Source organism: Mauremys mutica, chromosome 15 (genome assembly GCF_020497125.1).
Source record: "Mauremys mutica isolate MM-2020 ecotype Southern chromosome 15, ASM2049712v1, whole genome shotgun sequence".
NCBI classification, from domain to species: Eukaryota; Metazoa; Chordata; order Testudines; family Geoemydidae; genus Mauremys; species Mauremys mutica.
In genome coordinates, this window is record NC_059086.1 from 3,895,960 (window position 1) to 3,910,412 (window position 14,453).

The window sequence follows — 14,453 nt, forward strand, 5'->3', positions numbered from 1 at the left end:
TGAATTTGTTCTTCAGCTCAGCCAGGCCCCTAAGCTTGCCAGGCCCCCCCCCAGGATGATGGGAACAAATCCGATCACCCAGATGAGCCTGATCTGGCTCCCAGCAGAGCCAAACCGCCCCCCCCCCCGACAGCTGATGTTTATCAAGGGTGACCACATTTACCTGGGGTGACCAGGCAGCAAATTGTTTTGGGGTGGGGGGGGGTGGTAATAGTTGCGTCTATAAGACAAAGCCCCTAATGTCGGGATGTCTGGTCACCCTACATGGACCCCTTCCGGGGGCCTGTTTCTCAGCCCCCCACTTCTTTCCCCCTCCTCCCGCCATCTGTTCATTCATTCCTCTCTCTCTCTCTTTTCTCCCCTTTGGTTTGGTCTTTTCCCACGCCCATCGATCCACCCCAACTCTCAGGGGGGGGGCTTTTTTAATTTATTTATTTTTTTGGTAATAAGATGAGCTCATGGGAGGCGGGGCTACAAGAAGCCACGCCTCCCCCCCGTGCGCCTATATAAGGAGCTGCTCCGGCGGCTGGTTTCTAGCTCAGCTCAGCCCGAGCCCTGGTGGGTTAAAGCAGCTCCCACCCAGGGGAAGACAGACAGACAGACAGACAGACAGACAGACTCGCTCGCTCCTCTCTCTCTCCAGTTGCTCCTCGCTCATCTCCCGATTCGCCATGAGCTCCATGGTGGATGTAAAAACCTTGTACGAGGTAAGAGGCGATCTCCCCTCCTGTGGGGTGGGCTGAGTTTCCTGGGCTGCCCCGGCTCCCCTGAACTAGGCTAAGACTGACTTATATGGGGAGGGGGGGCGATTTCTCCTGCCAAAACTCACGGCTGTGAACCCCCCCTCCCCTAAAACTTTTTGTGGGCTGAGCCAGACGGGGCGCTCGATTGCACAGCATCGCGTCAAAAATCGGAGGGGGGGGGCTAGGAACGGAGCCCCCCCCCCGACAAGATCTCCACTCTGTCTGCTTCCCCCCCCCCTTTGGAAAAAGGGACCGAAAGTTGCTAACGCGGGTCTGAGCCGGAGTTGGGAACTTGGCTCGATTTGCTGCTTTGCGAGTTTTTTGGGGGGGGACTCGCGATCCGGGGCTGTTCGAGTGTCTGGCCGGCCGGGTCCATTTCCAAAAGCCTTTCGGGGACAGGGCCCGGACCCTAGCGGGGTCCACCGCCCCGACTGGGGGGGGCGGGGGAGAAATTCCCAGCGGCCAGGAAAGGGTTAAAGTGCCCTGGAATGGCGTCCCTCCCCGCCGCCATAGCGGGCGGCTGCTGCTGCGGGGGGGGGGGGGGGGGACTGGCCGCCCCCGGGCGGGGGGGGGGTTATAGCAACTTTGGGGGCAGTGGGAACTTGTGGGGGTGCAGCTTAGGGGGCTGTGTGGGGGGGGTTTGAGCAGGGCTCCTCTCTGGGGGGGTGGAGGACCCCCTTAGTGCGGGGGGGGGGAGGAAGGAGTCGAGGGGAAAGGGCAGTTCCCCGTTTAGGTTTACACCAGGGTGGGGTCCCCACACCATGGGGATCTGTCCCCTCTTCAGCTCTGTCACTTCTCCTCCCCCCCCCCCGTGGATTTCTCGGGGGCACCTCACTTCCCCCCCCCCTCCCGGTGCCCTGCAATCGCTTGCCGGCCCCCCTACAGCAGGCTGGCAGAAGGCCCTTTGCTCTGGAAGGGGGTGGGGGGGGGTCCGTGCCAGTAGAAAACCTTCCCCTTCCTGGGCCCAGCCCGAGGACTTTATAAATAACCCTGGGCCCTGTGCCATCCCCGGGCCTGTGAGTCACCACCGAGCCGAAGAGCCGGCGCTGCGGAGAGCCAGATGCCGCCTTTGCTGTAGGCAAAGTGGCCGTGCCGGGGAGGGTGTCAGAGCCAGGCATTAACCCCCCCTGCTTTTTCCTCTCTCCCCACACCACAGAACCTCCTGAACCTGAATCTGAGCGAGGCGCGAGATGCTTCGGCCGGCTCCGAGCCCCTGGGGGGCGACTCCCACGTCTGGCCCCTGCGCACGGTCTGGAGCCCCAGCACGGAGCAGACGCGCTCCCTGCCCGAGCCGGCGGCCCCGCGCCCTTCGTTCCGCACCGACCGCTCCCTCAGCCTGATCGAGGGCCGGGCCCTGCCACCCCCTCCGCCCGGCTTCCCCCCGCTGCAGCCCCCGCCGTCCCCCGCCCTCTCGGCCCGCTACAAGACGGAGCTGTGCCGCACCTACAGTGAGACGGGCCGCTGCCGGTACGGGGCCAAGTGCCAGTTCGCCCACGGGGCCGGGGAGCTGCGGAGCCTGAGCCGTCACCCCAAGTACAAGACGGAGCTGTGCCACAAATTCTACCTCCACGGCGAATGCCCCTACGGCTCCCGCTGCCACTTTGTCCACTACCCGGAAGAGCGGGGGCTGGCCGCCTCCCCGCAGCTTCTGCGCCAGAGCCTCAGCTACACTGGGGTGCCTGCTGCCCGCCAGGGCTCCCCGCCGCCTGGCATCTCCGACCCGGCCTCTTTCACCCGGGCGCCCTCCATCTCCCCGCCTCCCGCCAGCGACCTCCTCTCACCGCCCTTCGCCCGCCTCAACTCGGAGCCCGTCCCTCGCATGGCCACCCTGGGAGAAGCCCTGGCCTCTTCCGCCCCCAGTGGGCGCTGCACCTGCCGCTGTGGTGGCAACGGCAGGCTGGGCACCTTTGAGAGCCCCCGGGACTACTACGCCGCCGCCCCGGGCACGCCCATCGCCTCCGGCCTCCCCAGGACCCCTTCCTCCAACTCGCTTTCCGACCAGGATTGCTACAGCAGCTCGGGCAGCCTCAGTGGCTCCGAATCGCCCGTCTTCGAGATGCTGCCCACCAGCGGGACCTGGAGTGGCACCCGCCGCCTGCCCATTTTCAACCGCATCTCCGTGTCGGAGAGCGGGGAGGTTTTGGAATAGGAACCTGGCCAAGGGAGGGAATCTAATGGGGTGGAGAAAGGGGGAGGGGTTGCAATCGATTCCTTGGAGCAAAGGGCGACCCCCTGGTCCTGCTTCCAAGAGCCCTCCAGACACTGCCCCATGGCCCCTCCAGCTGCTGGTCCAGATGTTTGGGGAGGGGACAGCAGCTCCCCAGCCAGATGTTGGCAGGAGCTGCTCCTGTCTGGGGGGTTGGGGTGGCCTCCCCTGGTGTGGGACATGAGCTCCCCACAGTGGGGGAGGGAAGGGGGGGGACATGCATCCAGATGTGCACAATGCAGATGCCAGCTGGGGAAGCCAAGCTCCCTGCCTGGCCAGATGTAGCCACGCCTTTTTAAGTAACTTGCTCCCGCTACCTGTGCTTGTGGCATGACTAGCAGGGGCCGCTGCCCCCTCGGTATAGGGCTCATCACCCCCGCCTTCCTCCACCCGCTCGTCCTAAAGTGCCAGATGACACCGCCGAAGTGCCTTGCCCAACGCCCGCCGTCCGGGAGTGCTCACCTGCTTCAAGTCAAGGACTGCTGGTCTCCGCACCTCCCCCATGTCAGGCTTTCCACCGGACTCACCTACGTTACAGAGGGTGAGGGGCAAAGCCCCGTGGGGCCAGCGTGCAGCCCTGAAAATGGACTAACTTGGAGCTGGGGGGTGGGGAGGGTGCAGTTTTATGCCCCATATGTAGCAGTTTTTTTTGGGGTGGACCACATCAGCATATAGGGGTGTCTGGGGTGGGATAAATTTGGCTCTAATGGTGCTGCTTTCCTCCTCCGCCTTTACCCTTATTTCATGCTGTGAATATTTCAGGAAGGGGTCCCTGAATTGTGTGTGGGGGTTTTTTTGTGGGGGGAGGGGTAGAGGGTGACGGTCCTCCTGCTTAGCCCCCTTTCACAAGGAGCTGGCTCGATACTGGAGTACGTCCCCTAGCGTTAGTATGTGAGAATGGAGTAACTCTGTTCACTTCAGTCGGTGGTTTTCAAACTTTATTGGTTTTTTTATTTGTGGACCCCTTAAAAAAAATTATGGCTGGAGGTGTAGATCCCTTTGGAATTCTTTGACATGGTCTGCAGCCCCCTAGGGGTCGGTGGACCACAGGTTGAAAATGACTGGACTTAATGGGTGTGAAACAGCTCTCGCTTTAAGTTGGCGGAGGGGTGTATTTATCACCAAAGACGGTAGCATTACTGCAGTATTTATGGCAATTCCACTGGCTCAACAACCCAGCTGCAAAAGGAAGGGTGAAACTGACGGGGGAAGGAATTATCCAGAGTAGGGAAGCTCCAGTGTCTAAAAGGGGAGATGAGGCAACCTGAGCTGGCAATATCTCTGGGCGGAGCAGGAAGGCAGCAGTGACGTGATCGGGCAATTTGCGAGGAAGATGTGGTGTGTCGTCCCCGTCCCCCTCAGAATCCAAAGAAGGTCATGGGGAGGGAGGGGTCTTTGTCCGTTTCCTCTCCCTTCCCAGTTTGAATGCGGTGGCTAAGCTCGGTCAACATGACAGCAAGGTTGACCTTGATTTCCGGGGAGTTGGTGTCCAAAGCCATAGTGTTAAACCGGTCAGCCCTTGCCATGTAGCAAGAACTCTGTGAAGGGGTGTATGGGGGGGGGAGACGCTGAGTGTGCATTGCCTGCCTCCTTGCACAAAGCCGAGGTTGTGAAGTGCTCCTCACTCCAGCCCACAGGATAAAAACGTGCTTTTTCTTGTAGAGGCAAGCTAAGGTTCTGCTCTGATCACATGACTCCCGTAGCTTGGGCTTTCAGAACCGCACTAAACATCACACGGCTTTGGCAACACTGGTAGCGAGCTCCAAATCCCGCTGTGGGAGCGTGTGATGCCTTCTTTGCAGCTCAGAGGCCTAGTGAGATCTTTCATGTTCTGTTTTCTGTGCTAACAATTCCCCTGCTTTTTAACTGTTGCTCTTGGAAACAGAAAACAAACAAGCTGATGTTTACCTTTCTAATGATAGACCAGAAACCAAAATTATTTATGGAACCTTATTTATTCAAGACAGAATTTTATATTATATTTATCTTTTTTGTAATATTCTGAATAATATATATTATATTTTTCCGTGTTATTAAGAAGTTAATTGGAGAAAAACAATCCAGCCAGATGTAACCGGGAAGCGATATGTTTATAAGTGACAAATGCTTTTTTAATCATCTTTGTGGTGTTTTATTACTGAATCTTGAGGATTTAAAAAAAAAATGGTGGAAATAAAACCAAGAAAGCCATGAGATCGGACAGGTTTGGTGTTTTTGGTGTTGTGTGGTGTGTGTGTTTTTGTGATGGGCCTGCAGCCTGGGCACTGTGTGATGGCTCAGTGTACCCCCACTGCAAGTCCTTCCTCATCTCATCTGAAGAATATAGACCAAAACATGCACAATGGGGCTGAAATTCCATTAAGATGCCTAACACATGATGTCCCCTACCTGCTGTCTGAGTATCTCCCAAAACATGGGGTTTTTAATAAGAAGGGCTGGGGAGGGGAAATCTTCAAAGGCCTAACTGCACAGAGGCTGAAGGGAAGATGGGCTCTGCCCCAAACCGCTTCCAACCTAAACCCACACAAGATAGAGAGGGGGAAACTGAGGCATGGCTCAATAGAGGAAGCATGGCCCAGGGGTTAGGGGACAACCAGTGGGAGTTAGGTGCCTAGATCCCGTTGAGGAGCTGGGTGTCAGGACCTCCCTCCTCTAGTCTGGAGGGAGCATTCTAGCTTCTGTAAATAAGCTTTGGAAGAACAATCACCTGCCCGTGTAGCCCCATTGCTCTAGTAAGGGAGTTATCTTCCCAGCTGCACGGGGGGGGGGCTCCAGAAAGCACTTCCTCATTTTACAGGTGGGATTTGCTGCTCCGGGCTGGCTAGGCTAAAGCTAGCACAGGTATGGCCGCTGCCATCTTCCCCCTGAGAAGCTTGATCAGTTTAGATTTGTCTCGGGCCTGCTGTGAATGGTGGCACCTCCCCAGGTGATGAGCGCAGTCCAGATGCATGTTTCCTCCTTTCTCTCCCCCCCCCCCCTTCACCAACTGCTCTCGTCACGGCTGACGTTAGCAGGGCGCGGCCGGTCCCTGCCAAGGACACATCAGCAAAGCTCTTGGCACAAGGCCCTGTCCCCTCCCAGACTGGAGGAACCGGCCTGGTGAGTTTGGTAAACAAGCCGGCTTGGGAAACCCAACCGCACCCTCCAGCACCCAGCCGAGCAAGGCCCAGGCTGAGCCGATAGGGAGTGCTGGGTGGTTGGGCCTGTGTGAGAAACCACCCAAGGTGGGGCCCTGAGCACTTTGCCACCAGGAGGCTAATTCCCTCATGATTGGTTTCATCCCATGGGGCCCCCCGTGCCAAACTTTGCCCGCTCTAGCGGGTGCTTGATACATCCGGGCAGAGGCAGCGCTGGGAGACTGGTATATGTTAAGGCCAGAAGGGAACACCCAGATCATCTGCTTTGACCTCCCCAGAAGGCAGAGAGCGCTGCCCTCGTGGTATCAATGGGACGCAGAGGTGTTCAGAAAGCAGCGAGAGGCCGTGGCTGAGATCCAGGTCCCATTTTGCCGGGCGCTGCACAGACCCAGACCAAGATCAGGGCCCATCGTGCCAGGCGCTGCACAGACTCTGATCACGATTGGCTAGAGTAGGGGGTGGCTTTGCGTTGGAATCCCCCACCGCAGCCCAGCTGGAGGGATTCTCCCTAGAAAGGGGGCTGGGTTCTCATGGCGGCTGCATTGCTCCCGCTCAGTTGGGGGGTCAGCCGACCGCCGGGATCTCGCTCTTGGTAGGGCCTGCCGAAGCTTCTGGGAGCGTGGCTGCGTTCCGTGCGTGCTGGCTGCACTGGCTGCGTTCCGTTCCGCTGGCTTTGGGTTTGGTTTGTTCTTTGTGGTGTTGGTCGCCGAGGGTTCTCCATGGGGTTCATTGCAGCTAGGTTCCTTTGACCCGCAAGCCGGGGGCTTGGAGCTCGCCTGCCGGCTGCTGCACTGTGGCGGGTGTGTTGCTGCGTGTAAGGGAGGCTATTGCCTGTGCGACTATAAAAATCTGCCTCTCGAATGGGTAACTCTACGGGGATGTTTCCTGGCTCAGGAGCAGTTTGTTTCGGCTGGCACAGGAGGGACTCTGGAGCATTGGGTTCCTGTTTTTTCCCTTGTCTACTCCTGCAGTTGAAGTCGTTTTTTCCAATGCCCCCCTGCCCTGCCCTGGCAACTTCCTTCACAATGACCTATCTCCAAGGCATGTCCTGGAGGCTCAGGAGCAGAGACAGGCCCTAGAGATGGGGTGATCAGCCAGAGGAGCTGGATCGAGCCAGCGCTGTTTGTAACCAGACTCCAGCGCGGGCTCGGTGGGTCCTCTGAGCCGGTGGAGTCCGAGGGAGGTGACGCGGACGATGCTGGTGTCTCTGACTCCTTGCTCCTTCCTGATGTTCCAGCACGTCAGGAGACGTGCGACGTCGCGGGTCGCGCTAAAGGGACACGGGGAGTCGAGGCTGAGGCCTAATTCCCTGACTTCCAGCGCTCTGTTCACCCCTCTGCCCTTGTCCTGAGAGAGCTCAGCTGATCACCCAGCTGCCGACTTTCATTTTCCTGGGTGGGTGCTCCGCCCCTTTTCCCCAAGGCTCCGCCTCTTTCTGCCTTCCACTCCGCCCCCTGCTTCCAATGCCCCACCCCCGCTCCCAGCACCTCCCACCCGCTGCCGCACAGCTGATGGCTTTTTTTTTTCCCCCCATGGGTGCTCCAGCCCCGGAACACCCACGGAGTCGTCAGCGCCTATGGCTGATGGTGGGAAGCGTCGTTGAGCCGGGTGAGGAAGCACATGGGGTGTGGCCAAGATATACAGGCCTCCCCGGGGCCCATTTTGTTCGAAGCACTGCTGTGCGCCATTGCATCACCCTGCTCCTTGGCCCTCTCCATCTAGCCTCGAAGGCCTCTCGAAATAGTAACGGAGGCCGTGGTGGTCATAAAAGGGCACAACTCTCGGACGTTCTCCGCCCAGAACGGGCTGATCTCGTCCTTCTGCAGGAGAGGCGCTCAGACCCCGCTAAGCCGGGGGGCTGGCTGACGGCATGGGAAGGGGACGCTGTCTTGGGTCATGGCCCCGATGTCGGCTGGAGAAGCGGTTCTCTTTTCCCGGCGTGCAGGGGCACGGATCCTCTCTGTGCAGGAGACGGCCCGGGGCCGGCTCCTCCGGGCAGAGACCACGAAGGCCAGTGTGAACGCGTTTGTTCGCTCTTCCGTGTCCCACTTGTTTGTCTGAGCATCCTCGGGGCTCTGCCCGTGTCTCTCCCTCTCCCTGCCGGTGCGTCCCACTGGTGCTTTCATACTAAACCGTTACAGGATGGGAATTTCACCCAGACAGGTCCAAATCCGCATACCCAGCCTGCCATCAGGCCCTAGAACCAAGGCTCTTAGACCTTCCCGTAAAAGTCCCAGCTCCTGAAGTGCTTGTTGGAAGACATGGTGCCAGGATCCCTGGCCCGGTTTTCTCCACTGCGTGAAACCGACGCTCCCACAAGGTTCTTTTTCGGGTTGTGCAGCGCTCTGTCCCCGCAGCCTGGGTTGCGCTGGCACGGGGGGGGGGGGGTGCTGCACCTGTCTGACTGGTGAGGAATTAGCAATGCCTAGATGCCCCACTGGCACAGCATCCAGTGGCTCTCTGATGCAGCCCAGCAGCTTTCTAAAGGCCAGGCCCCAGGTACTGAATTTAGGGTGGCCAGACAGCAAATGTGAAAAATCGGGACAGGGCGTTGAGGGGTAATAGGAGCCCATATAAGAAAAAGACCCAAAAATCGTCACTGTCCCTATAAAATTGGGACATCTGGTCACCCTGACTAAATTCTACAAGCCTCTGGCATCTTATCGGTCCGGATATTTTTCTAGCCGTGCTGTCTCCAGGAGAAAAGAGCTGCGCTCCGTTTCCTCAGGGCAGCGACCACCCTGCCGTACAAAAAGGGAGAATCTTTGTGACTCACAACAAGGAAGACCTCTCTCTCTCTCTCTCTCTCTCTCTCTTCTGTTCTGATGATAAGGTTTTACCCAGGGACTCCATGGGCTGAACTCGATGCACCCCGATCCAACACATTGCACTGCTAACCTCTGCCTGTCTGATCATTTATTTTTAACTGGTGATGTCTTAACCATGAGCAAAGGCTGTCCTCTGGAGGTGGGGCTTGTTTCAAAGGGCCAGCAGAAGGCCTGTGATACACTGACCCACCATCGTCCTCTGCAGACGTTAGAAGCTGTCGGGATCGGGCCAGCGTTCTCGTCCTATATTTCTTTATTGGACCATAACGGTTTGAGTGGCTTAAAGATTAACGGGGGTCTTAGCCGCTGCTTTCCAGTTCGCAGAGGCATTGGTCAGTGGGGTCCTCTGTCTGGGATGCGGCATGGTCTTCTTTTGGAGCCATTCCTGCACCTTTCAGAAGCCGTCTCTCTGGCTTTTCCATGCCGGATGGGGCTGCTGAGTATTTGCAGGCAGTTTTTGCAGGAGTTGTTCTTCTAGGAGGCATCCCTTTGTCCCCCTCACTAGCTAGCTCCTCCCTGTCTGTGGACGAGATCCTTGTGCAACCAGGCAGACTGTTTTCCTGGAAGGGCTTGGGGAATGTTCCTTTTGCACCCGTGACCAAGAAGCAGGTCTACAGCATGTGGGGCAGTTTGCCACCCTCTCTGATCGCCCTGATACAGGCTGGAGGGTGCCCCTGGGTGACTCTCTGTCCGCAGCTCAGGCAAGGTACAAACCTCCTGCTCGCCGGTGACGTGCAATGGAGAGGCCTGCATTCCATGGCAGCAACTTATCGCTGCATGCACCCTCTCACCCCGGAGGTGTCTGCGCCGGGTTCCCTTTCTAGCCGGCTTTCGACACCTACGTTGCTGAGGCCTGATTCCTCTTTTTGTTTATTGCAGAAGCTTTTCAGCCCTTCACAGATTGAGATACAGAGCTCACATCTGGCCATTTTCCTGCCTGGTTCCCTTTTTGCTGGGTCAGGCAAAACTAGCCATTTAGAAATCTCACCAGACCAGCCCGGCCTCGGGGTACAGTGATGGGGTGTGCCAGGCCTGGTTGTGGGTCGATTACCCCTTTTATAAATTGACTTGTAACCTGGACACTTTTTGGTGCGTTAACAATTGTTCAGGTGAACTTTGATGTTAGTGATCCATGTTTAATGTTCACTTAAGCCATGTTGTGCTTTATTTTACTCCTATCTTTTGGGGGTATATTGTATATAGTGTAATTTTAGAGCATTTTTAATCGTTTTTAATGTGATTTTTATGGGAATAACGGTGTTTTTCGTGTCATCTCTCTCTCTCATCCCAGCCTGTCTTGCAAACAGGGAACGTCTGATCCGCTATCACAGGCCTGAACTCTCGGCCTGTTCCCGAGCACGGGGCAGTGCGGGGCAATTTGGTTCAGAGCAGTGTGAGCCGCTCGGTCAGAGGGTAAAGTTTGGGGAAGGAAATCAAAGTACAGGGACGCCCTCTGCTCCTGCCTCACTCGCATGCATTGCACACGCTCCCACCACGTTAATACCGCGTGCCACTCTTTGCCTTGCAGCCATCCACCATCCCAGCACATCTATCTATCGATCTAATCTATCTATCTATCCCCGTACACCTCATCTCTCTTTTTCTCTCTCTCTATCCCCATACACCTCCTCTATCGATCTATCTCTAAACACACTCATCTTTCTTTCTTTCTTTCAGGCAGCAGGTTTAAAACAAATAAAAGGAAGTATTTATTCACACAACGCACAGTCAGCCTGTGCCAGAGGATGTTGTGAAGGCCAAGACCATAACAGGGGTCAAAAAAGAACTAAATTCATGGAGGACAGGTCCATCAGTGGCTATTAGCCAGGATGGGCAGGGATGGTGTCCCCAGCCTCTGTTTGCCAGAAGCTGGGAATGGGCGACGGGGGATGGATCACTTGATGATTCTCTGCTCTGTTCATTCCCTCTGGGGCACCTGGCATTGGCCACTGTCAGAAGACAGGATACTGGGCTAGATGGACCTTTGGTCTGACCCAGTAGGGCCGTTCTTATGTTCCCTCTTGCCCCACGTCTCTCTCCCTCTCTCTCCTTCCATGGTGCCAAAGTGAAGTTACTCAGGGGTACCTCAGCCCCCCAGCACTGGGGGAGGCTCAGAAATTCTGGGGATTTGGGTCCAAGCGGTACCCCCAAAGTCCAGCCCTTTGGGATGGAGCAAGGAGCTGCACAGAGGAGGCCCTGGAGTTTGTTGGAGTTCTTTGCCAGTGACGTGTTCGAGTGGCAAATTTCACCTCCCGCGTGACAAGGCTAACATGCCCGCAGATCCAGTGGTTCTGGGCCACTCTCTTACCTGGCTGGTGAGTTTAACTCTTACTGGGGTGTTTACTTAGGAGTTAAACTCACCTGCCGTCCGGTCATGTTGAGACGCAGCCAGCTGCAGATGTCTCCAGCCCTGCAGGAACGGCCAGACGGGCCGTGTCAATTGCAGAGGGCCTGTTGTGATGTGGCCGTGGTGTGAGTGTTGAAGGACGTGAGATATGGGGCTGTCGGATGGGATGCTTCCCAGACCAGCTGGCAGGGTCCCTGTGGGAATATTGTTTGGAAGACCGTGCCTGAACTGTGCAGGAGCTTTGGAGGTAATAGAACCCAGGAGTTCTGGCTCCCAGCACCTCTCCCAACTCCACCACCCTGCTTTAACCACTAGCCCCCACTCCCAGAGCAGAGATAGAACCCAGGAGTCCTGGCTCCCAGCACCTCTCCCAACTCCACCACCCTGCTTTAACCACTAGCCCCCACTCCCAGAGCAGAGATAGAACCCAGGAGTCCTGACTCCCAGCTCCCCCACCCTCTAACCACTAGACCCCACTTCCCTCCCAGAGCTGGGATCAGAACCCAGGAGTCCCGACTCCCAGCCCCCCTGCTCTAACACCCAGACCCTACTCCCCTCCCGGAGCTGGGAACAGAACCCAGGCGTCCTGGCTCCTAGCCCCCGTCAACCCCTCTGCTCTAACCACTAGCCCCCACTCCCCTCCCAGCGTCAGCAATGGAACCCAGGTGCCCTGACTGCCTGTGGGGCTCGTGTTTAACACCTGCCAACTTTTTCCAGGCCGGAGAAAGTGACGTGACCCTGTGCAAGTCCCCTGTGCAGAGACGTCTGCTGCACCCCCCCCCATCCAGCCCCCCCGCGAGCGGCCTCCCTAGCTTCCCCTGTGCAATGGAAAGGGGAAGTGGCCCCCAGCTCTCTCTGCAGCAGCTTGTCACATTCAGTTCCTGTGATGGCGCAACTGCAGAGGCCGGGCCAGGGCCAGGGCTGCGGGTGGGGGGAACGGCTTCCGCTTTCCTCCTCTAGGGAGGGGAACTGGGCTTGTCAGCGGACGGTAGGGGTGGGGGGTTGGGGTGTGAGAGCTGCCTTGGCAAGGGAAGGAGACTGACTGAGCTGCCGGCCTGTTTCGTGCCAGCCCCACGGCACAGCTGGGGAGTGGGGCTGGGGGAGGCGCTCCTTGCTAGGGGACAATCTGCCGTGGGAAACGGCGGCGCCTGGCCAGGGGGACGGGACACAGGGACCAGCTGGGCGTGCGGGACACACAGAGACCGGCTGGCCTGGGGGAGACGGGACACAGGGACCGGCTGGGCCTCAGGGGGACGGGACACAGGGACCGGCTGGGCTGGGCCAGCGGGGGACACAGGGACCGGCTGGGCCTGGGGGAGACGGGACACAGGGACCAGCTGGGCCCGGGGCAGGGAGGGGACACAGAGACCGGCTGGGCCAGAGGCAGGGGGATACGGAGACCGGCTGGGCCGGGGGGAGATGGGACACAGAGATCGGCTGGGCTGGGGGGAGATGAGACCCAGAGACCGGCTGGGCTAGAGGCAGGGGGACACAGAGACCGGCTGGGCTGGGGGGAGATGGGACACACAGACCGGCTGGGCTGGGGGGAAATGGGACACAGGGACCGGCTGGGCCGGGGGGAGATGGGACACAGGGACCGGCTGGGCCGGGGGGAAATGGGACACAGGGACCGGCTGGGCCGGGGGGAGATGGGACACAGAGATCGGCTGGGCGGGGGGGAGATGAGACCCAGAGACCGGCTGGGCTAGAGGCAGGGGGACACAGAGACCGGCTGGGCTGGGGGGAGATGGGACACAGGGACCGGCTGGGCCGGGGGGAGATGGGACACAGGGACCGGCTGGGCCGGGGGGAGATGGGACACAGGGACCGGCTGGGCCGGGGGGAGATGGGACGCAGAGACCGGCTGGGCTGGGGGGAGATGGGACACAGGGACCGGCTGGGCCAGGGGGAGATGGGACACAGGGACCGGCTGGGCCGGGGGGAGATGGGACACAGGGACCGGCTGGGCCGGGGGGAGATGGGACACAGGGACCGGCTGGGCCGGGGGGAGATGGGACACAGGGACCGGCTGGGCCGGGGGGAGATGGGACACAGGGACCGGCTGGGCCGGGGGGAGATGGGACGCAGAGACCGGCTGGGCCGGGGGGAGATGGGACGCAGAGACCGGCTGGGCCTGGGGGAGATGGGACACATGGACCGGCTGGGCTGGGGGGAAATGGGACACAGGGACCGGCTGGGCCTGGGGGAGATGGGACACAGGGACCGGCTGGGCCGGTGGGAGATGGGACACACGGACCGGCTGGGCTGGGGGGAGATGGGACACACGGACCGGCTGGGCCGGGGGGAGATGGGACACAGGGACCGGCTGGGCCGGGGGGAGATGGGACACAGGGACCGGCTGGGCCGGGGGGAGATGGGACACACGGACCGGCTGGGCCGGGGGGACACACGGACCGGCTGGGCTTGGGGACAACGTCGAGTCTAGCTAGCCAGGCGTGTGTCGGGGGGACTCCCAGCCATCCCCTGGACCCTCTCTGGTTCAGGGCCCTTGTCCCACGCCAGCCTAGCTGCAGGACTCTCCTTTGCAGCATAGAAGAAGGTTGAGCCTTCTGGGGGGGGTGCCTTTCCCCCCACCCTGCTCCTGCGCCTATATTGCCTCCTTCTCTCACCCTGGATGCTGCTCAGCGCCATCGCCCACCTCCATGGGGCGCCTGTAGGTCGCCAGGTCGAACCCCATTGGGTGAGACGAGTCTAGCTGGGCTCAGCTTGGCTCCGAGTGTCCCTGCCACGCACAGGGGGAAAAAACTCAGGTAGGGGTCCCCAAGCCGAGGCGCAAATGGGCCACGGTCACTGCCCTCCCCTCTCCTAGCTACTTCCACGCACCGCGGTGTCTGGGTGCCTCGCAATCTGGAAGCGGGTTATCCTCTCACCAGCTTGTGGGGCAGGGCAGAGCCACTAACCCCATTGGCCAGGTGGGGAAACCGAGGCAGCAAGAGGCGAGAGGTCTCTGTGGCTGAACAGTGCGCTGAACCTGAGCCAGATGACGGGACCCCCACCCCCGCCTTCCCTGGTCCCCACTCGCTTCCCAGAGCTGGGGAGAGACTCGTCACGTGCAGCCCCCCCGGTCTAAGCACCCGGGAGCCCTCCCCACCCGGCGTGGGCTGAGTCTCACACAAGCCAACGACTGGGAGTTGACGCTGGACCAATTCAGCCTGGAAATAAGGTGTCTGT

General features: G+C 59.3%; 1 protein-coding gene across 1 annotated transcript; it reads left to right on the forward strand.

Annotated features, from left to right (window-relative positions):
• The first annotated feature begins 465 nt into the window (after window positions 1–465).
• On the forward strand, window positions 466–5,149 carry ZFP36 (ZFP36 ring finger protein). Its single transcript, XM_044988783.1, has 2 exons — window positions 466–707; window positions 1,900–5,149. The coding sequence occupies exons 1-2, from the start codon at window positions 672–674 to the stop codon at window positions 2,890–2,892; spliced, it is 1,029 nt and encodes a 342-aa protein (XP_044844718.1). The 5' UTR covers window positions 466–671; the 3' UTR covers window positions 2,893–5,149.
• The last annotated feature ends 9,304 nt before the right edge of the window (window positions 5,150–14,453 follow it).

Excerpts from the sequence above, each read along its gene's own strand:
- ZFP36 (XM_044988783.1), top strand. The coding sequence starts at position 672 with ATGAGCTCCATGGTGGATGTAAAAACCTTGTACGAG. Across the intron at positions 708-1,899 it reads ATGTAAAAACCTTGTACGAG|AACCTCCTGAACCTGAATCT; the intron begins GTAAGAGGCGAT and ends CCCACACCACAG.